The sequence below is a fragment of the Loxodonta africana genome, chromosome 21 (genome assembly GCF_030014295.1).
Source record: "Loxodonta africana isolate mLoxAfr1 chromosome 21, mLoxAfr1.hap2, whole genome shotgun sequence".
In the NCBI taxonomy this organism is placed as follows: domain Eukaryota; kingdom Metazoa; phylum Chordata; class Mammalia; order Proboscidea; family Elephantidae; genus Loxodonta; species Loxodonta africana.
The window spans coordinates 18,201,392-18,226,009 of NC_087362.1; the positions used below are offsets into that span (position 1 = coordinate 18,201,392).

At 36.4% G+C, this 24,618-nt stretch overlaps 1 protein-coding gene across 10 annotated transcripts in view; it reads left to right on the forward strand.

The window, feature by feature from the left end:
- NEK1 (NIMA related kinase 1) overlaps nucleotides 1–24,618 on the forward strand; it is a 200,528-nt gene that overhangs the window by 96,716 nt on the left and 79,194 nt on the right. For 4 of the 10 annotated variants that reach the window (XM_064273578.1, XM_064273579.1, XM_064273580.1 and 1 more), the window contains one exon: nucleotides 17,235–17,342. In XM_064273578.1, the coding sequence (XP_064129648.1) occupies nucleotides 17,235–17,327 (93 nt within the window). In that variant the 3' untranslated portion in view covers nucleotides 17,328–17,342. Of the gene's footprint in view, nucleotides 1–16,715; nucleotides 16,800–17,234; nucleotides 17,343–17,776; nucleotides 17,855–18,429; nucleotides 18,526–24,618 lie in introns of those variants that run through there. The other 6 variants (XR_010318796.1, XR_010318794.1, XR_010318801.1 and 3 more) reach the window with 3 other exon arrangements.

Consider the following 24,618-nt stretch of genomic DNA (forward strand, 5'->3'; position numbering starts at 1 on the left):
ATGCTTTGGTGTAATGTCTAAGAATTCTTCACCTAACCAAAGGTAAAGATTTTCTCCTATTTTTTTCTTTGAAAATGTTTATAGATTTACTCTTCACATTTAGATTTATGAACCATTTTAAAAAAATTATAGTGGTAAAATACATGTAACATAAAATGTAAAATGTACAATTCAGCGTCATTAAATACATTCATAATGTTCTGCAACCATCACAACTCTCTGGTTGCAGACCTTTTTGTCACCCCAAATGGAAATCCTGTACCATTTAATAGTCACTCCCCACTTTCCCCTTTCCCTAACTCCTGGCCACCATTGTCTCATACTTTCTCTCTATATGGATTTTGCTATTCTGGACATTTCGTATAAATGAAATCATACAATATGTGGCTTTTTGTGTCTAGCTTCTTTCACTTAATGCTTCAAGGCTAATCCATGTTGTAGGATGTATCAGTACCTCATTCCTTTTTATGTCTGAATAATCTTCCATTGTATCCATATGCCACATTTTGCTTATTCATTCATCTCTTGAGGGATATTTGGGTTGTTTCCTCCTTTTGGCTATTGTGAGCAGTGTTGCTATGAGCATTCATGTACAAGTATGATCCTTTTTGAGTTTATTTTTGTATAAGATATGAAGTATAGGTTGAAGTTCATTTTTTTTTTACATATGGATGACCAGTTATCCCAACATCATTTTTTAAAAAAGACTGTGCCTTTTCCATTGAAATACTTTTGTGCTTTTGTCTAAAATCAAAGGCTATGTTTGTGTATCTATTGCATTGGTATATGTATCTTTCTTTGCCAGGCAAAGGTCATGTTTGTGTATCTCTTACATTGATCTATGTATCTGTTTCTTTGCCAGTACCACACTGTCTTGATTGCTATAACTAAAAACCAAACTTGTTGCTGTAGAATCAATTCTGACTCATAGCTTCATAATAAAAAAAAAATAACTTCATAATAAGTCTAAAAAACCTGATACTGTGATTCTTTCAACTTTATTCTTATTCAGTATTTTGGCTCTTCTAGTCTCTTTACCTTTCCATGTAAATTTTAGAATAATCTGAAAAAAAAAATTCTTGTGGCAATTTGATGGTTATTAATCTATAGATCAATTTAGGGAGAATTGATGTCTTTGCTTTTTTGAGTCTTCATTCCGTGATAACAGTATGTCTCTCCACTTGTGTATGTCTTCTTTGTTTTGTTCATTGTTGTCTTATAATTTTCAGCATGAGATTCTGTGCATGTTTTGCATTTAATTTCTTTTGATGTAGTTATAAACAGTATTTTCTAAAAGTATTTTGTTTTCTAATTTCATATTGCTAGTATGTAGAAATATGATTGCCTTTGCTGTGTTGACTTTGTATCTTGTGACCTGACTAAATTTATTAGGAGTTGTTGCGTGTCTTTTCTGTGATTTTCTATGTACTCAATTTCTTCCTTTTCAATCTGTATGGCCTTTATTTCTTTTTTCTTGCCTTATTTCACTAGCTATGACTTCCAGTATGATGTTAAATAGGAGTGATGAAAGTGGACACCTTTGCTCTAGAGAGAAAACATTCTGCCTTTCACCAGATAATTATGATGTTAGCTAGTGGTGGTTATAGTTTCCCTTTATCATATTGATGAACTTTCTTTCTATTTCGAATTTACTGAGAGTTTTTACAATGAATAGATACTATATTTTCTCCATATAAAATCTGTTGAGACTATCATAAGGTTTTTCTTATTTTTTCTATTAATATGGTAACTTGGATTGATTTTCAAATATTGAACAAGTATTACGTTCCTGGATAAACTGTACCTACTTGTGGTGTATTATTCTTTTTATATGTTGCTGAATTTCACTTACCTTTTTCTGCTTTTGATATCAGGGTGATCCTGGACCCATCAGATGAGCTAGGAAGTATTCCCTAATTGTGTAGTTCTTCTTTAAATGTTTAGTATAGTTTGCCATTGAAACCATCGGAGCCTAAGATATATGTTTGTGTGTGTTTGTATAAAATGTTTAACTATGAATTCAGTTTCTTTTATAGCTGTAGGACTATTTAGGCTGTCTATTTCTTCTTCCATTTATTGTGGTACTTTGCAGTTTTCAAGAAGTTGTTCCATTTCATCTCCTTTATTCTTTTAATATCTTTCAGGTAGTGATACCTCTGCTTTCATTCCTGATATTGGTCATTTTTTTTTTTTCATCTTTTTGCCCTTAATTAGACTTGCTAGCAATTTATTAATTTTATTAATCTTTTCAAAGAGCCATTTTTAATTGATATTTCACTGATTTTCTTACTATAGTTTCATCAATATCAACTTTTTTCTATACTATTGTCTTCTGTTTGATTTCTATTTGTTTTGCTCTTTTCTAGTTTAAGATAGAAGCTTAGATTGTTGAATTAAGACCTTTTGACTCTATGACACCTAGCAGCAACATCTCATGCTATAAATTTCCCTCTATGTACTGCTTTAGCTGCATCCCACAAATTTTGTTTATGTGCTACTGAAGTGAACACTAACAGGTTTTAATATGTTGTATCTTCATTTGGTTCAGAATAAGTTCTAATTTCCCTTGAGAAGTTCTCTCTGACTTATGGATTACTAAGAAGTGTGTTGTTTAATTTTCAAGTGTTTAGGCATTTTTCTTTTGTTTTCTAGTTTAAATTCATTATGGTCAAGATTTCAATGCTTGGTATGATGTAATTCTTTTACATTTGTTAGGGTTTGTCTTTTGCTTTAGGATATAGTTTATCTTCGTGAATGTTCCTTATGCACTTGAAAAGAATGTGTATTCTGTTGTTGGGTGGAGTATTATATATATGTATATATATATATATATACATATATATATATATACGGAATCAACTCGATGGCACTGGGTTTATATATTTATATATAGTGTAAGGACCCCTGGTGGTGCAGTGATTAAAGCGCTCAGCTGCTAACTGAAAGGTCAGCAGTTTGAACCCACCAGCTGCTTCACTGGAGAAAGATGTGGCAGTATGCTTCTGTAAAGATTTATAGCCTTGGAAACCCTGTGGGGCAGTTCTGCTCTCCCCTGTAGGGCCGTTAGAAGTCAGAATTGACTTGATGGTAACGGATTTTGGTTTGGTAGAGATACAGCAATAAGACATGAGCCTTTCCAAGAGTTTATTGGCTTATAGACAGTTGGGAGATAGATAAGAAATGAATGCATTTCTTATCAATTACGTAGAGTCTGGATGTTGAATAGAGTGATGTTGAATATAGTCCATAATTTTTGAACCATCGGGCTTTTATAAGTGCTCCAAATGTGAAGAAAATGACTTATTGTGGAGTAAAGAATAATACTGCTGTTGTAGTGAAGGAGCTGCCCTGATATGATGACTTATGATTGGTTTGTTTATCGTACAGAAATAAAGGAAAATTCTGAGCAACTCCCTTTGTTTGTGAGGCCAGTCATTCTGTATAAAAATGGCACAGGAGAAATACCAGATAGCATTCACCAGGAAATAAAATGATCAGAAAGGGAAAGAGAAACATGAGGTGGTGAGAAGCTACGGCTACACACTAACAACAAAGATATATCTGATGACTGGAAAAGAAGAAGATTAAATGGCAAAGTATTCTTAAAAGTCTAGCTGTAGCTTAAGGAAACTCTCCTTTTATTAATTAAGTAATTAATTAGTTAATTTATTAATTTGAGAGGCTTAGGGAGGAGAGAGGGAGAGGAGTTTGGTAGAGAACTTACAGAGTGCTTAGAGTCTGCTCTGAGAACATCAGAAGTCTACGGGTCGAGTTACTTACCAGTGTGCTAAGCCGTTCAATCCTATGGCATGTGTAGGAGACCCTCTTTAACTCAGCATTGTTGATACTGGGTAAAGGCCACTTAAAGTAAATGCAGCTAAAATAGAGAGTCACGTATTTTAGTACAGAGTTTTAGAAAGGTTTGATTGAATTTTTACCTTGAAAAATGCAATTTAAAAGTTACTTTGTATTTATCAGAATTTTGGTTATATTTGTAACTATGTTAATTCTGAAAGCAATCGATTTGGAAAGGCTGATAATTTTTTTTGATGGTATTATATGTGAAATACTACCTGTGTGTTACTGAACTAAAGATACAACTGAGTGTAAAACTCATTATTTTATATATAACTAAAAGAGAAAAATGCTGCCAATTTAACTGATACAATCTTTTTTTATTACTTAATCTTTGTAATTTTATACTTGATGAAATGCCTGTTTTAGACTTAGAGATTTTTATTGTATTATTCTGTGCATACATAAGAAGGAAAATATGAATGAAAATTGGTAAAGGTATTTATTCTTAAATCTACTTCACATTGAAAACTTAACATCCCATGAGTCATTTAAAAAAAAAAATTCCTCATGCTTTCTCACATAACAGTGTCCTCTCTGCCATCAATTGTATTGAAATTTCAGCATTTCTTAAAAGTATTCCAATTTTGTCTCTAAGGTTTTCTCTTAAGGAGTCAGCACCCAGTCTGTAAGTTTTGATGCTAGCTAGCACTTTCTTGCTCTTACCAGAAGGCATCCTGGAAGCTTTTTAACAAAAAATGGGACCCATAATTCTCCTTGAAAGAGCCATTAAGTGATTTTTGATTGAGACTTTGAGGGGTTGAAGTTGTCCAATAAGGACACTGAGAAAAAAAAAACAAAATTCATATATTATTCAGGTGATAACATTTACATTGGAACCACTGCCTGGCCAACAGTGATTATAAGATGCCATTGATTATAAGATGCATTTCAGAGTTGTTAAAATGTAACAAATATGCATGATAGAATTGATGAAAGATTGTATACCCTCCACTCTTGACGTATTACTCTTACACCTATGTTATAAAAGAGCCATTTTTGCAAAACTGACCAAGGCTTTGTCAGTTTTCCAAGACCATTCCTTAATTTTTGATACCCAGATGACTCCGAAGCACCAACATTATCATTCTTTGCAGTTTTCTCTTACTCTGTTATTAACTTATCTAACCCTGTCATATTTGTAAATGGCTTTGCATGGGATTTCAACAATTTTCTTTATGAAATCCTTCATCTTTGGCAAGATTTACTGTTTCAGCTGGCAATCAACTTTATTAGATTTGCATTATATTGTCAAGTATTTACAAGATCCAACAATCTGGGAAAGATTTACCAATAGGCACACTGATCCAATGAGTATGAAGAGAAGCTGGTGTTAAGCGAGGATTGAGGGATATTTGGGGACTAGTTTTTTAGTGGTCAGTTCATTAATGCATAATTTTGGGTTATGACAACTTTTGCTTCTCATTTTAACATTGTAGCTGCTGAGACTTTCATGTAACAGCTGCACTTATACAGCACCCTACAGTAATGGATGTTTTTTAATAATGACCCTGAATCTTTCAGGAAAAATATCAATATCAGTGATTTAAGACAAAAAAAAAAAAAAAAACCCATTGCCATCGAGTTGATTCTGACTCACGGTGACCCTGTAGTTTTTTCATTGATAAATATTAATATCTACAATTTGTACAATTTAAAACACATATTTGCAGTGTGGTTTACTTTTATAACTCTTATAACACCTCATAAAATATCCATTTGTAAAAGATGAAGAGATGGAACCTTTTTTTTTTTTTAATTTGTCAGCTTTCTTATCTAGAGCTGACTCAAAATTTGACCATTTTACTGTGAAATACACAAGAAGTTAGTGCCTTCACATTTTCTCTTTGTATTGAATCACTGCCATGTGAATTTTATAAACTATGCATTCATACTAAAAAGATAAAACACAATGTCATCTTGTCCTGTTGTGCTTTTCAGTTACAGGAGCAGTGATATGCCTGCAGTTTTGTGACATGCTGCGCTAGAAAAATCTTTATCGAAGAGAGTGCATGACTGAGTGTGTGTGTGCTTGTGTGAATGTTTATGCACGACCCTTGCAGACTGTAGTGGTATTTCTGTACCTGTGTGTGAACACTGGTTCAGTTGATTAGATCATGGGTACTCTTTGTTTGCAATAGTTAAGTCTCTGAGTGAATATGGACCTGTTATTGACTAAACTGTCTTGAAATAAGAAAGTTTTACACATGCACACACAACTGGTTCCAGTGCTTAGGAGAGATAATCAGAAGTGTTGTGAATTGATTACTTATTGGACAATCTTAAGTATACTAGGTAGGTAGATAGATAAATAGATAGCTGTCTTTGAGTCTATTCCAACTCATGAGAACTTTATGTACAACAGAATAAAATATTGCCAGGTTCTGTGTCATCCCCAGGATTGCTGGCATGTTCAAGTCCCTCCTTATGACTGTTGCTCCAGTGCATCTCATTGAGGTTCTCCTTTGTCCTCACTGGTCCTCTACACACCAAACATGAGTTCCTCCAGTAACTGATCCCTCCTGATGACATGGCCAAAGCAAGCAAGTTGGAAAATGTTCTGTCATAAGGTTTGAGATGCAGTTTTAAAGAGATTATGATAGAACCAGGTCTTAAATGTACCATTTGCTTTCTAATACTTTTGAAAAATCACATTATAAAAAGCAAAACCCCAACAACTAAGATTAAGTTCTGAGCCTTAAGGATTAACACCATGGAAATGGAAAACTTCTGAAGTTAAATATTTGACCAATACTTTTTTTTTTCTGTGAAAATATGCCCAACAAAACATTTGTTAGTTCAACTATTTCTGCATATATATTTCAGTGGCATTTTGGTCAGTACATTTTTATCATCTGCCTTGGGAAGCCACTGTGAATTGTAACATTGTTTTTATAGCAAAGTAAAATCGAGTCCCTGGCCTATGAACAGGCATTTGGAATATAAACAGTTTTTAGGTTGAATTGTAATTTAAAGAAGTATTGAATTCAAAATAATTTCATGTGAATTCAAAATTTTCCTGTTCAAGTAACTGAAATCTTTAAAAAATGTAGGTTGGAGAAACTCTAACAAGGAAAAGGAAGAGTTCAAGCCAAATGTTTGCTTTTTAAAAAATCTGACCAGTATTGATCCACATTAACTGAATTTACTGAGAGTCTAATCCTGACAATACCCCTCTGGGGTGGATATTATCGTTCTAATTTTATAGGTTTTAAAACTGGCTTAGAGTCATTAGTATTTTGTCCAAGATCACAAAGTATGTCTACAGGCAGGATGCAGGCCCAGCATGTTTGGCTTTTAAAGTTATACTTTTAACTATTTTACTATGCTAATTTTTCCTTTTAAATTTTCATATTAGTATTTGCTTTTAGGTAAAATTTGTAGACATGACAATATTACAGGGTAGAGGTAGGCAAACTTCTTCTGTAAACGACCAGATAGTAAATAGTTTAGGTTTTACAGGCTATATGGTGTCTTACACAACTACTCAACTCTGCGGTGGTAGCAAAAGTCTAAACAAATGGGCGTATCTGTGTTTTAGTAAAACTTTATTTACAATTTTAGATTTGGCCTTTGAACAGCAGTTTACTTATCATTGTTATACCAAGAGAAAAACCAAACCTGTTGCCATCAAGTCGATTCCAACTCATAACGACCCTATAGGACAGAGCAGAACTGCCCCATAGGGTTTCCAAGGAGCAGCTGGTGAATTTCAACTACCAGCCTTTTGGTTAGTAGTGCCACCAGGGCTCCAATAAAAAAAAAGTAGGCTAGAAGCTGTGTTAAACCTAAACACAGCAACTGCCTGCTAAAATACACATAGGATACATAGGAGATATACATAGGTTCAAGAGTTTTCTGACATAATAGCCAAATTTCAGAATATAATAATAAATTAGTCCTCATGGCACAGTGGTTAAGGCCCTCGGTTGCTGATCAAAAGGTTGGCAGGTCACACCTACCAGTCACTCCACAGTAGATAGTCACTTTACATAGCAATCTGCTTCCGTAAAGATGTACAGCCTTAGAAACCCTATGTGGCAGTTCTCCTCTGCCCTATAGGGTCACTATGAGTTGGGATCGACTCAACGGCAGTGGGTTAATAAGACATTGCTCATTATACCAAGAGCCAGAAAAAACACAGTTTGAATGAGAAAGGACTTTGAGCTAACGCCACCACTTCCAAAATGAATCAGATGTTGGAATTATCTGATGAGGATTTTAAAGCTGCTGTCATAAAAATGCTTCAACAATCAATTATAAATTTTCTTTAAATGAATGAAAAAAAAAATCAAGGACAGTCTCAGCCAAGAAGTAGAAGTTATAAAAACTAAATGGAGTTTATAGAACTGAAAAATACAAGAAATGAAATTTAAAAAACTAACTGGATGGATTCAGTAGTAAAGATGACACAAGATAGTCAGTGAACGTGAGAACAGATCAAATGTATTTACTTAATCTGAACAACAGAGAGAGAGAAAAGACTTAAAAAAAAAAAAAAAATCAGAGCCTAAGGGACCTATGGGAAAGTAACAAAAGATTTACCATTTGTAATCACTGGAGCCCCAAAGGAAAAGAGAAAGAGTGTGTGACTTAAAAAAAAAAAAGGTATATGAAGAAATAACAGTTGAAAACTCCCCAAATTGGGTGGAAGACAAAGGTTTATCTATGGACTCAAAGCTGAAAAACTCCAAAATAGGAAAAACTCAAAGAAATGCGTATTAAGAAATATCATAATTAAACTTCTGAAAACAAAAGACAAAAAAGAAAAATCTTAAAAGCCAGAGAGAAATGACGTATTACCTGTAAAGAAATACCAATTTCGGTGACAGCAGATTTCTCACCTGAAACCATGGAGTCCAGAAAGAAGTGGCATAACATTTTTCAAATGCTGAAGAAATACAGTCAACCCTGAGTCCTGTATATGGATAAGGGGGAAATAGACATTCTCAAACAAAGGAAAACTAAGAGAATGTGTTGTTAGGAGAGCAAATAAAATTACTAGAGACAAGGAGCCAGACAAAGATATTATATTACATAATAACAAAAGGATCAGCCCACCAACAAGATATTATAACTCCAAATCTCTATGCACCAAGTACCTGAGCTTCAAAATATGTGAAACAAAAAACTAATAGAGCTAGAAGGAGAAATAAATCCATAGTATAGTTGGAGACTTCAACACCCCACTTTAGCATGTGATAGAGCTGCTAGACAGAAAATCAGAAAAGATACAGAAGGACTCAACATCACTATCAACCATCAAGATCTAATTTAATATAACGAACACCCAACAGTAGCAGAATATAAATTTTTTTTCTGAGCATCAAAGGAAAATTTACCGGCGTAGACCATATACTGGGTCATAAAACAAACCTTAACAAATTTAGAACTAAAATTATACAGAGCACATTCTCAGAACATAACAGAATGAAGCTAGAAATCTTTTACAGAAAGATAACATGAAAATCTCCAAATACTTGGGATTTAAACAGCATACTTCTAAATAATCCGTGGATCAAAGAGGAAATCTCAAAGGGGAAAAACACACACACTCACACAGAGAACTGACTGAAAATAAACACACAACATACCAAAATTTCTGGTATGCAGCTAAAGAAGTGCTGTGAGGGAAATTTGTAGCAGTAAGGAAGAGTGGTCTCAAATCTATAAGTTTCTACCTGAGGAACTAGAAAAAGAAAAGTAAAATAAACCTAAAGCAAGAGAACAAAAATAATCAAGAACAGAAATTAAAAATGAAATTTGAAACAGGGAAACTACTGAAAAATTAATGAAACAAAAATTTGGTTCTTAGCAAACAATGAAAAAAATGGATGAATCTCTGGTAGTATTGACAAAGATAAAAAAAAAAAAGACACAAGCCATCAATATCAGGAATGAAACAGGATATTACTTGTAGCTATTAAAAGGATAATAAGGGAAAATACGAATAATGTGACACTCATAAATTCAACAACTTACAGGAAAATGACCAGTTCTTCCAAAACCATAAACCACTAAAACTTAGCCAAGATGAAGTAGATGACCTGAACATCCCTATAACTATTAGAGAAATTAAATTTGTAACTGAAAAGCTGTTGAAAAAGAAATCTCCAGGCCTCAGTGGTTTCACTGGAGAATTTTACCAAACATTCAAAGAAGAATTTATATAATGTCTTCTAGAAAATAGAAGGGACAACTTCCCAACTCATTTTATGAAGCCAGTATTACTCTGATACCAAAACCAGAAAAAAGTACAAAAAGGAAAACTGTAGACCCATAAATATCTCTCATAAATTTTGATGTAAAAATCCTCAGCAAAATTTCAGCAAAGTGAATCCAACCACAACCAAGTGGAATTTAGTCTAACAATGCAAGGCTCTTTGAATATTTGAAAATCAATGCCATCTACCATGTTGACTAAAAAAGAAAAATCATGATCATATGAGTTGATGCCAAAAAATCATTTCACAAAATTCAGTACTCATTCATGAGACAAGCTATCAGTACACTAGAAATTGAAGGGTAACTTCCTCATCTCCAATAAAACTTTATACTTACAGGTAAAAGTAACATTATACTTATAGGTGGAAAGCAATATTTTTCCTCTACAATCAGGGGAAAAGGCAAGGATGTTTTCTGTCATCACTCTTACAGAACATAGTACTGGAAGTTCTAACCACTGCAATAAGGTAAGAAAAAGAAATTAAAAAAATACACACACACACACACACACCTGTTCCTCAGTATCCATAGGGAATTAGGTCCAGGCCCCCCGTGGATACCAAAATCCGAAGATGCTCAAGTCCCTTATATAAATCGCACAGTATCTTCATATAACCTATGCGCATCCTCCTGTATGCTTTAAGTCATCTCTAGGTTACTTATAATGCCTAATACAATGTGAATGTTATGTAAATAGTTGTTGCATTGTTTCGGGAATAATGACATGACAAGGAAAGAAGTGTTTTTATTTTTTTCTTTTGAATATTTTCGGTCTTCAATTGGTCGAATCTGCAGATGTGGAACCTGTGGATACGGAGGGCTGACTGTACAGGCTTGAAAAGAAATAAAACTATTTCTGTTCCCAGTTGATATGATTATCTGCATAGAAAATCCCTAGGAATATACAAAGAAAAAAAAAACTAGAACTAAAAAGCGAATTTAGCATATTCACAGGATACAAGATCAACGCTCAAAAGTCACTTGCATTTTTATGAATTGACAACAAGTAAAAAACGATACCAAAAAATGCGATACCATTTACAAGTGTTCCATATGGGGGGAAATATAACAAAACACGTGCAGGCTCTGTATGTCAAAGTACCTATGAAATAAATCATAGAATACCGAAGTACTTGGAAAGAAATACCATATTCATGGATTGAGAGACTCCATGAAGAAGACAGTTCTTAAATTGACATATAAGTTTAACACAGTTTCTACCAGAATCTTGGCACAGTTTTTTTTTTATAGGTATAGATAAGCTTGTACTAAAATTCATATGGAAAAAAAAGGCCTTAAAACAAACAAAACAATTTTGAAAAAGTAGAATAAAGCGGAGGAAAGACTTTTCCTATTATTAAGACTTACTACAGTAATCAAGACAGTATAGTACTGGCAAATGGATAGACTGACAGAAAAATGGAACAGTATGGAGAAACCCAAATTAGAACCACACAAAGTTGCTCAATTGATTTTTGACAAAGAAGCAGTTCAATGGAGGGAAAGCCTTTTCAGTAAATAGTACTGGGGGAATTGGACGTCCGTAGGCAAAAAGTGAATCTCAACCGAACCTCACATCTTACAAAACAAAACAGATTATGGACTTAAATACAAAACTTCTAGGGAAAAAAAAAGAGAAAATTTTGAGACCTAAGACAAGGCAAAGAGTTCTTAGACTTGACACAAACAGCACTATCCTTAAAAGGAAAAGTTGATAAACTGGACTTGATCAAAATTAAAAGTTTTTGCTCTGTGAAAGACCCTGTTAAGAGGAAGAAAATACAAATTACAGACTGGGAGAAAATATTTGCAAGAGGAAGAAAATACAAATTACAGACTGGGAGAAAATATTTGCAAAACACATGTTAAGTAAAGGACTTGTATTTAGAACATATAAAGAGCCGAGTAAACTCGAGAAAGCAAAGAATCCAGCTAGAAAACTGGGAAAAAACTTGACAGACGTTTCACTGAAGAGGATGTACTGGTGGCAGATAAGCACATGAAAAGATGTGCAGCGTCATTAGCCATTGGAGAAATGCAAACTGAAACCACAATGAGCTTATCACTACACACCTATCGGAATGGCTAAAATAAAAAATAGTGATAACACCAAATGCTGACGTGGATGTGGAGAAACTTGATCACCACTACATTGCTGATGGGAATCTAAAACTGTACAGTCACTGTAAAATCATTTGGCAGTTCCTTTTAAAAACTGAAACTGTATTACCATGCTTTGCAACAATTGCAAATGAAAACTTATTTTCACTCAAACTTGTACATGAATGTTTGCAGCAGCCTCATTCATAATAGCCAAGAACTTGAAAGCACCCAGATGTCTCAGTGGGGAAATGGATGAGCAACTGTGGCATATCCATACAATGGAAAACTATTCAGGAATAAAAAAGAATTAACTATTGATGGATGCAACAACTTGGGTGGACCTCGAGGAAATTATACAGAGTGAAAATGGCCTCAAAAAAAATACATAATGTATGATTCTACACGTTGTTGTTAGGTACCATTGAGTCGGTTCCAACTCATAGCAATCCTATATATAGCAGAACAAAACATTACCTGGTCCTGTTCCAGCCTTAAAATTGTTGCTATGTTGAGCCCTTTGTTGCAGCCACTATGTCAATCCAATTTGTTGAGGGTCTTCCACTTTTTCACTGATCCTCTACTTTACCAAGCATGATATTCTTTTCCAGGGATCAGTCCCACCTGATAACATGTCCAAAGTAAGCAAGAGGAAATCTCGCCATCCTTACTTCTAAGGAGCATTCTGGCTATACTTCTAAGACAGATTTGTTCGTTCTTTTGGCAAAAAAAAAAAATCTAAACCCGTTGCTGTCAAGTCAGTTCTAACTCATAGTGACCCCATAGGACAGAGTAGAGTTACCCGCAAAGAGTTTCCAAGGAGCAGCTGGTGGATTTGAACTGCCACCATTTTGGTTTGCCGCCAAGCTCTTAGCCACTGCACCACCAGGGCTCCTGTTCTTTTGGCAGTCTGTGGTATGTATATTCAGTGTTCTTCACCAACACCACCTACTCTCATGTAACTCTAGCTATTCCCGCTTGTCTTTTCATAATTCATCTCACGTCTCTTTGCCTGGCCCTGCCTATTTCTTCTTCCTTTATCTCCCCTGCTCTCTGACTGTATCACAAAAGTTCAAATATATCATACACACGTACATGGACACATAAATGCATGTGTAAAACATTACCGAAATAATTGTATAAATGGAGAACAGATTAGTGGTTGACAGAGGTTAGTCATTGGGGGTGTCACTGTGGCTATGAATGCTTATGGTGCTGGTACAGTTAAGTATCTTGATTACGATGGTGGTTACATGAAGCTATACATAATGATAAAATTTCATTAATACACACAGATGCATATATGGCATGTATAATAGTGAAATCTCTGTGGTTTGTACTAGTGTTGGTTTTGGTGGCATAGTGGTTAAGAGCTCAACTGCTAACCAACAGGTCACAGTGTGAACCCACCAGCCGCTCCTTGGAAACCCAATGGGGCAGCTCTAGACTGTCCTGTAGGGTCACTATAAATTGGAATTGACTCGATGGCAGTGGGTTTTTTGGTTTGTAGTTATGTAAGATGATAAAATTGGGAGAGGCTAGGTAAAGGGTGCATGGGACTTCCCTGTACATTCCTGTTCACCTTCCTGTGAACCTAAAATTATTTCATACTAAAAAGTTTAAAAAAAAAAAACCTTCAGAGTGACTGTAATACTTATATTTTTCTAAGACCGTAATGGGAAGATACAGACTATAGTAATACTTCTTAAAATACTCAGTTCTCCAGTACACACCCACCCCATTGCCACTGAGTCAGTTCTGACTCATAGTGACCCTATAGGATGGAGGAGAACTGCCCCCATGGAATTTCTAAGGCTGTAATCTTTCTATGGAAAAAGGCTGCCACGTCCTTCTGCGGTATGGCTAGTGGACTGGAACTGCTGACCTTTTGGTTAGCAGCTGAACACTTAATTACTGAGGCACCAGGGGTCCAAAATAGAAACTAAAGGGTTAAGTTATAGAGTTACTAGAAGGTTATCATTGGTAGGTGCTGTTGAGTCAATTTCAGCTGATAGCAACCCCATGTGACAAAGTAGAACTGCCCCATAGGGTTTTCTAGGCTGTAGTCTTTCCAGGAACTGATAGCCAGGCCTTTCTCCTGTGGAGCTGCTGGGTAAATTTGAACTGCAAACCATTTGGTTAGCAGTGAAGCACTTAACAGTTGTGCTTCTGGGGTTCCTTTATTAGAAGGTAGAGTTGGTACTTTTGCAGTAAATTTTACATAGCGGATAAGAGAGAGGAGGCAAAGATAGCTCTGAGGTTGCCAACTTTGGCGGCTGATCATGACCAATAAGTGACACAGGAATAAGGTCATGTAGTAAAAGGAGTGACGAAGTCAGGGTTCTGAATTGTTTGGGGTAGGTTTGCTGTATAACAGAGTGGCGTTTTCTAGATGTCAATTAAATATATCCAGAATTCTCTAGCTCAAAAGAAAGGCCTGTGAGGTTGGTTTAATTTTAGGGATTAGCAACATATGTTAAAGCTGGAGGACGATAAGAGAAGGAGGACTGAGAATGAAACTCTCGAGAACATTTAGTGATGAGCCAAGGAGGAGAGGAGCCTGTGAAAAATACTGAACTATTGGAAGAAGCCAGGACAGAGTGCTGTTATGAACACTGGTAAAGAAGAGAGACTTTTTGTTTTTATTTTTTTTTGTGTGTTGAAATATAGCACACTTATAGAATATTATGGATATTTTCATTTATATTGTGAGTTAAGAGTAATGTTTTTATGGAATATTAAGTGGATATGGGAAGACACTCAGGATATGATATTAAGTGAAAATCAGGGTAGCTATAGTAGAATACTTTGTAAAAGTAAACATATGGGTATTCATATGTATGCATAGAAGGAAATTTGGAAGGGATACCCTTAAACTTTAAGTTTTTCAGATGGTAGAATTATGATTGATTTCTATTTCCCTTATAAGTTTTCCACAGTAAGTTTATTTCTGTTATGACGGAAAGTATATATAAATTAAATGGACTTAGTCAAAACTAATTTGCAGTTGAAATATTAAGTGCCAAAATTTCTGAAAAGGGCCCATCTGAATTTTGAACTAGAAGGACATTGTTGACCTTAGAGAGAAAAGTTTCATAGGCATAGTGGGATCAGAAACCAGTTTGCAGTGGCTTAAAAAAATAAAGGGAAAGCAGGAAAATGGAGACAATAAACATAAAAAGTACTAGGCTTTTAACAAGCTGGTAAAAATGTAGTATTTGTGGGCAATAGACAGGGAAGTGGGGTTGAGATAATTTTTTTAAATTGAACTTGAAGCATGCTTTTCTGATGAAGGAAGAGCAAGATAATTTCACAATGTGATAGTTTTATTGAAGGATATTAATAATTTCTAATAAGGAGGTACAATCGATTCTCATTATTCATGTAGTTATGTTTTATAGAGTTGCCCCAAACACTGAATTAGTGAATATGGCACCATTGCTTCTGGGGAAATATGGAGTTAGTTTCCTGCAAGCCCCTGTTCACAACACTTTCATTAACCAATCGATACATAACCTTATTTTATGTGTGTTTCTCTTTAAAGAGTCCTTATTTAAATATTTGCTTATTCATTAACATTGAACTCTTGGCCAGCAGCTCTGTAACTCATGCCTGAGGGAGGCTCATTCAACACACAGATCTTGTCCTTAAGGTATATCACGGCCTTCTTGTGCTTAGGAACACTAGTCAGCGCTTCAGTGCTATGCTGGGGTGCCATTTTAAATAGCGAAATGGCCAAAAAAAGTACAAAAAAGTGCAGAAAACATGGCATCAGCTACACCACGAAAAGGTCACTTGTTTACAGTGTGAAAGTTGAAACAAGGCAGAGCATCACATCACCTTGTTCGGCCCCAGCTGGGAGCATACCCAGCAGGTGACTCACGTATTTTGCTGCTCTGTGTGTGTCGGTATGTGGCTGTGAAAGCGTCACAAGTATTGATGTCAGGGTTACAAATAAATTTAAGCAACTAGGCAAATCCCCAAATGAGGATCAACTGTAGTTCTATGTTTATGATAAACTGTGTTAAAAAATGAGTCAGTTGGTGATGTGCTATGATCATTCATAGTACAGCACCAGGATCTGCCTGAGTGCAAAGAGTTTGAGTTAGATCTCATAATTAATGTACAACACATTTGTTAATTCAGAAGCAGTGAGCTCAGATATATTATTGTGTGTGTATTTAGTATATAAACGTCTGTGTAAGTGGATTGGCGCCTTGTGGAGGAAATATTTGATTTGAGGTTTAGCTAACCTCTGAAGCAGTTTTAAAAACCTGTTTACTTAAATGCCTAATAAAAACATAGCTGGTCTGTGTTTTCAATAATTATGTTTTGAGTTTAATTGCTTCCTTCTGTTCTCACTGTATGCATTTGTTAAATGGAGAGAGAAAAATGCTAGGGTTTGTTATGAGAGTTTATGTGCTAGAAATAATCAGTATTTGCCAAAAGCAATAAAGTGGCACCTGGATATTCCCAGATAGGATGATGATGTAGCCTTAGTCGTTCTTAAACTTAGTACATTAAATGATGAACAGGGACTCCTGCAAAACCTGGCAGCTATGTATGGAGGCAGGTCCAGCTCTTCGAGAGGAGGGAAGCCGAGAGACAATGAGGAAGAGGTATGCTTCCTGCATGTTCTCTACCTCCGTCACATAGCCATTTTTGAGTTTATTACCTTCTTTTCTTGCATGGTTTAAATTCTTAACAACTGTTTGAAGATTTTGTGGGTCTGTAGGGACCTCTTAATATATTTTATTGACATACTGTTTCATAATTTTGCCCCGTAACTGCTCTTCAGTATTCTCAGTTGAATTTCTTTTCTTTTGATAAAATTTTAAAAGTATAATGTCCTTCTTTTCAGAAATAAGTTGATCTAAATTAAACACTCGAAAGCTAATATAACATTTTTCATTAACCAAATTTCAAAATTATGATTTCTTGTTTTCAGATTAACATTTTTCCTTAAATGAAAAGAAATTTTTTTTTTAGCAGTTAAAAATGTTGATAGGTTTTGTATTAAATTAATATGTTGCTTTTTTTTTTTCTCCTTACAGGTTTATCTAGCAAGGCTAAAACAAATAAGACTACAGAATTTCAATGAGCGCCAACAGATCAGAGCCAAACTTCGTGGTGAAAAGGCAGGTTGAAAATCAATATTTTAAAAAGTAATCGGATAACATTATAATATATTAAGATTAAACATGTTTGTGCCACTAACACAAAAATAAAAAGCAATGAAGAAGTGAAAGTGAGAGAGCAGAAAACTGTACATACAGTTAAAGTAAATGTTATTGATATGATTTGGAATTAATAAGACCATTTGTTCTTGAGGAATTCTGAGTGGAAGTTGTAATTACTGCTCAAGGAAGAAGGGAAGTATGTTTTATACCATCCTCTTTTTTTAATCTTTTTGTCCCATTGTCCCTAAGGGTTGATAGTTGTAGAGAGTTCACTTGTAGCTGTGGGAGAAAAAATGAACAGCATTGAATGATTTCCCATTTTTAGATGTCAGTTTATTCATATTATCCGCTATAGAGCTCTGCACTGGATGTGACCATCCTTTCCTGAATGGTTTGCTTATCTACTTATTTTTTAGAAAGAAGCTGATAACTTCGAAGGACAAAAAGGAAGCGAAGAGGCTGACATGAGGCGCAAAAAGATTGAAGCACTTAAGGTATGACTAGAAATGATACAGGTGTTTTTGTTATGTTTTAGAAAAAAATTAAAACTTGAGATACAGATTTATGTTGTTGCATAGTTAAGTCACCTTACTCTCTTACCCTAACTTTTCTTTCCCCTCTATTCCTCACTTTTTGGTTTCTGAAAAATAGCATTTTTCACTTTTTTATATTACATACTTATGAACAGCAGTTAGATGAAACCACGGCATAAGTACATGAAACTGTCACATAGGTAACCTTTAAAAAGAAAAACAGTAGATGAAAAATATACCATTGTCCACTTCTTGGAGATAAATAAAATGAAGCCCAGGTATAATAATCATTGTTTTAAATTTTCCATCAGAATGCACCTGTTATTTATTTTTATTCAGTAAATATTTATCGAGCACTTGCTATGAGAGTGAGCTTACATTCTTACTCTGGAAACATTTGACCCACCCCCATCCCCCCACCTCACTGCACACTTCTTTTTTGGCTAAAAACTATGTATTATCTTTGTAGACCTGAAAAAGTCCTAAACGCTTCCCTCTGATAACTAACTGTGTTGATTTTTCGATTGTGTTTTCAGTCCCAAGCAAATGCACGTGCAGCTGTACTAAAAGAACAACTGGAGCGGAAGAGAAAGGAAGCGTATGAGAGAGAAAAGAAAGTGTGGGAAGAGCATGTAAGGTTTAGCACATTTTTTTTTTTTTTAAGTATTGCTTTTTAGATGGAGGTTTACAGAACAAAATAGCTTCCCATCCAACGATTTGTACGCAAAATGTTCCAAGACGTTGGTTGCGTCCCCTCAGTGTGTCAGCACTTGCCCCATTTCTGCTCTGGGCTCCCTGTTACCTTTCATCCAGTTTTTCTACCCCTTCCTGCTGTCTCATCCTTGCTTTTGGGGAGATTTTGCCCTTTTGGTCTCATATAATTAGCTGTTCTAAGGAGCTTGTTCCCCTCGGGTGTTACTGTTAATTTTGTAGGCCTGCCTATTGTTTGGCTGAAAGATGGTCTCCAAGAATGGCTTTAATTCCATGTTAGAAGGGAGTCTCAGGGCCATAGTCTTGGAGGCTTCACCAGTCTCTATCAGACCATTAAGTCTGGTTTTTTTTATGAATTTGATTTTTGTTCTACATTTTTCTCCCACTCTGCCTGGGACCCTCTGCTGTGATCCCAGTCAGAGCAGATGGTAGTGGTAGTCAGGCACCATCTAGTTCTTCTGGTCTTGGGGTCATTTAGGCTGTGGTTTATGTGGTCTATTAGTCCTTTGGACTAATTGTACCCTTGAGCCTTTGGTTTTCTTCACTCCACTTTGCTCCAGCCGGGACGAGACCAGTAGTTGTGTCTTATCTGCTCACAAGCTTTTAAGACCCCAGATGGTATTCATAAAGTGAGATGTAGAATATTTTCTTTATGAGCTATGTTATGCCAGTTGACAAAGATGTCCCCCATGTCTGTGGTCCTCAGGCTTCAAACCTAGTAACTTTGCCCTGTGATTGTTTGGTTATGTCTCGGAGTTTTCCATGACTATGCCCCTTGTGTGTTCTTTTGTCTATATTAATATACATGCAGCATCTACGAATGTATACGTAGTAATATTCACAACCCAACCTCTATCTGCAGGTGGGAGTGCTCTCTTGCACCCTCCCTCTCCTGTTTAGCATACCTTTCTACCTATATATCCATTTGTAGATTATTATTTGTTAATATTGTTATAGGGTTGTCTATGTTACAGTAATTACTGTGATTGCCCTTTGTTCTTGCGTTTTTCTCAGTGCCTGCCTTTGCCTGGGTCCTGTTGTCCTGACTTCCCGCCTGTTGTGTAATGTCTTTCCCTTAACCAGTATTAACATGTCTTCTTTCTAGTTGGTTAGCACATATTCTTAATCTTGGTTGTATTAATGTTCTTACATCTCTTCAAAAAACCAAACCTATTGCCATCGAGTCAATTCTGACTCATAGTGACCGTGTAAGACAGAGTAGAATTGTCCCATAGAGTTTCCAAGGAGCAGCTGGTGGATTTGTAATACGCCTGTTGAATTCTCTCCCAAGACTTGAAGCTTGAGCAGAATATCAGAAGATTGGAAGTTGGAGTTTATTTAATTTAATAAGAGAACCTGATGAGAACATAAATTAGTTTCTGCTGTCTAGATCCATATAGCTATCCTCATTCTTCTTCTTTTGGAGGGCTTTCGTTTGCTTCTGTAACCTTACTGATCTTCCCCCCTCCCTCCTTCCATCTTTCCCTTTGTCTCTCCCTCCCTCCTTCTCTCCTTTCCCTTCACCTTTCCTTTCTCGCTTCCCTTCCCTTCTCCCCTTCCTTTCCTCTTCTCTCTCATCATCTCCAGTCCAGCCCCCTCCTCTTGTTTTTTTCTCCAGAGTTAGTTTCTTCCTCTTTCAACCAAGGAACCTTAGCAGATTTACCCTCTAAAATGGTTAGCATGGTGCCTTGTGAATAACATTAATAAGTAAGTTCTTTGGGAATTCTGCGGATCATATTTCAGAGCTATGCATAGAGAAGTATTTAGTAAACATTCGTTTATTGGATATACCTGGTGTAATGACAAAAAATTAAGCTAGGAATCAGAATACCTGATTTTTAGTCTCAGCTCTGCCAATTAATTAGCCTCCTTCTAGAATTGGCTTAATGTTTGTAAGGTTTTGTTTTCTCACCTCCTAGGTGAAAGGCTTGATCTCTAATGTTGCTCTGTCTAAACTGGCTAGAAAAATAGTTTTTATAATGTAAGTACCTACGTCCAGCTTAATCTATAGAAAATGGATTAAAGTTATTTTACCAAGTAGTTATTTCAGCAGAAAGTCTAATATAGCAAAATCCACATGTAGTATAGAGGTTTCATATGCCTCTATTTTCTCATTGACCATCACTCTAACACAGGAATGGTTAACATGGTATTCAGAGCTGGAGATAAGACTATTAAACTTCCTGAAATTAAAAGTTTGCTTGTACATAAGTTGGTGCATTTTTTTCAGTAAGACACATCTCTTTCATTGGATCCTCAAAAGTACCTTTGATGTAACAAAGGGCAAAAATCACTGCTTTCGTTTTTCTGATTCTCTGACAGTATAGATCCAAGTTTCCTCTTTGCCACATTTAATCTTAAAATAATGTACTAAGTAGGACTAAAACATGGAGAATGGTTTTCATGTGAGAGGATTTTTGTTTTTCCAAATAACGTAGTGCTGCCTTTCTTAACCAGTGTGTATGCACAAATTGTGAATAAAACATGTAAGAAAGACAGATTCAATTAAAAAAAAAAGGTAGCAGTGTATTTAAAAATTAAATATGGGGGGGCGGAGCCAAGATGGCGGACTAGGCAGACGCTACCTCGGATCCCTCTTACAACAAAGACACGGAAAAACAAGTGAATCGATCACATACATAACAATCTACGAACCCTGAACAACAAACACAGATTTAGAGACGGAGAACGAACTAATACGGGGAAGCAGTGATTGTTTCCAAAGCCTGGAGCCAGCGCACCAGTCAGGTACGGCACGAGCACAGAGAGCTGCTCCACCCCCATGAACTAACCCCGGGAGGGGGACCAGCCGGTTCCGCGGGCGGCGTGGGACGCAGCCGGTAGGAGAAGTCCCCAGGAGGCAGTGACTGGTCTCGGAGCAGGAAGAGCAGTGTCCCAGCCGGGCAACTGTCCCGCCGGGATTTGGACTGGACGCAGGTACGGCATAAACACGGAGAACTGCTCCACCCCCCTGAACTAACCCCGGGAAGGGGCCCAGCCGGGTCGCGCGGGCGGCGTGGGACGCAGCCGATAGGAGAAGTCCCTGGGAGGCAGCGACTGGTATTGGAGCGGGGAGATCAGCGTCCCAGCCGGGACACTCGGTCATGGCACAAGCACGGGGAGCTGCTCCACCCATCTGAACTAACCCTGGGAGGCGGCCCAACTGGTTCACGGGAGCGGCACGGCCACGCGGCTGGAGGGACGAGAAGTCCCCTGGAGGCAGCGACTGATTTTGGAGTCGAGAGTGCACCGTCCCAGTAGGGGAGCCTTGACGCTGGGCTTGCGGCTGGAAGCGGAGGATCTGACCTTGACTCCAGCGGGCCAGACCCCCCAGGGGCAATCTCCACGCAGCCAGCACACATAGGCGACGCGCCCGCGGGAATCTCAGATATAATAGTCATTCCAAGCAAGACAAGCAACTCTGGCTATATTCTGAGGTGCTACTCTCCTATCTCTCTGTTCCCTCCCCCACCCTCCCCGGGCGGCTTCATTAACATCCGAATAGCCTGAGCCAGAGGGAGAACTCTGATAGGGATCTGACTGCATTTTTTTTTTAGCGGATTTTCTGGAAAAACTAGTTTCCCAGTGATGGCTCGGAGACAACAATCCATATCAAACCACTTAAAGAAGCAGACCATGACAGCTTCTCCAACCCCCCAAACAAAAGAATCAAAATCTTTCCCAAATGAAGATACAATCCTGGAATTATCAGATACAGAATATAAAAAACTAATTTACAGAATGCTTAAAGATATCACAAATGAAATTAGGATAACTGCAGAAAAAGCCAAGGAACACACCGATAAAACTGTTGAAGAACTCAAAAAGATTATTCAAGAACATAGTGGAAAAATTAATAAGTTGCAAGAATCCATAGAGAGACAACATGTAGAAATCCAAAAGATTACCAATAAAATTACAGAATTAGACAACGCAATAGGAAGTCAGAGGAGCAGACTCGAGCAATTAGAATGCAGACTGGGATATCTGGAGGACCAGGGAATCAATACCAACATAGCTGAAAAAAAATCAGATAAAAGAATTAAAAAAAATGAAGAAACCCTAAGAATTATGTGGGACTCTATCAAGAAGGATAACCTGCGGGTGATTGGAGTCCCAGAACAGGGAGGGGGGACAGAAAACACAGAGAAAATAGTTGAAGAACTCCTGACACAAAACTTCCCTGACATCATGAAAGACGAAAGGATATCTATCCAAGATGCTCATCGAACCCCATTTAAGATTGATCCAAAAAGAAAAACACCAAGACATATTATCATCAGACTCACCAAAACCAAAGATAAACAGAAAATTTTAAAAGCAGCCAGGGAGAAAAGAAAGGTTTCCTTCAAGGGAGAATCAATAAGAATAAGTTCAGACTACTCAGCAGAAACCATGCAGGCAAGAAGGGAATGGGACGACATATACAGAACACTGAAGGAGAAAAACTGCCAGCCAAGGATCATATATCCAGCAAAACTCTCTCTGAAATATGAAGGCGAAATTAAGATATTTACAGACAAACACAAGTTTAGAGAATTTTCAAAAACCAAACCAAAGCTACAAGAAATACTGAAGGATATTGTTTGGTCAGAGAACCAATAATATCAGATATCAGCACAACACAAGGTCACAAAACAGAACGTCCTGATATCAACTCAAATAGGGAAATCACAAAAACAAAAAAATTAAGATTAATTAAAAAAAAAAAAATACACATAACAGGGAATCCTGGAAGTCAATAGGTAAAAGATCACAATAATCAAAAAGAGGGACTAAATACAGGAGGCATTGAACTGCCATATGGAGAGTGATACAAGGCGATATAGAACAATACAAGTTAGGTTTTTACTTAGAAAAATAGGGGTAAATAATAAGGTAACCACAAAAAGGTATAACAACTCTATAACTCAAGATAAAAGCCAAGAAAAACATAACGACTCAACTAGCATAAAGTCAAGCACTATGAAAATAAGGATCTCACAATTTACTAAGAAAAACGCCTCAGCACAAAAAAGTATGTGGAAAAATGAAATTGTCAACAACACACATAAAAAGGCATCAAAATGACAGCACTAAAAACTTATTTATCTATAATTACCCTGAATGTAAATGGACTAAATGCACCAATAAAGAGACAGAGAGTCACAGACTGGATAAAGAAACACGATCCTTCTATATGCTGCCTACCAGAGACACATCTTAGACTTAGAGACACAAACAAACTAAAACTCAAAGGATGGAAAAAAGTATATCAAGCAAACAATAAGCAAAAAAGAAGAGGAGTAGCAATATTAATTTCTGACAAAATAGACTTTAGACTTAAATCCACCACAAAGGATAAAGAAGGACACTATATAATGATAAAAGGGACAATTGATCAGGAAGACATAACCATATTAAATATTTATGCACCCAATGACAGGGCTGCAAGATACATAAATCAAATTTTAACAGAATTGAAAAGTGAGATAGATACCTCCACAATTATAGTAGGCGACTTCAACACACCGCTTTCGGAGAAGGACAGGACATCCAGTAAGAAGCTCAATAGAGACACGGAAGATCTAATTACAACAATCAACCAACTTGACCTCATTGATTTATACAGAACTCTCCACCAAACTGCTGCAAAATATACTTTTTTTTTCTAGCGCACATGGAACATTCTCTAGAATAAACCACATATTAGGTCATAAAACAAACCTTTGCAGAGTCCAAAACATCGAAATATTACAAAGCATCTTCTCAGACCACAAGGCAATAAAACTGGAGATCAATAACAGAAAAACTAGGGAAAAGAAATCAAATACTTGGAAAATGAACAATACCCTCCTGAAAAAAAGACTGGGTTATAGAAGACATCAAGGAGGGAATAAGGAAATTCATAGAAAGCAACGAGAATGAAAATACTTCCTATCAAAACCTCTGGGACACAGCAAAAGCAGTGCTCAGAGGCCAATTTATATCGATAAATGCACACATACAAAAAGAAGAAAGAGCCAAAATCAGAG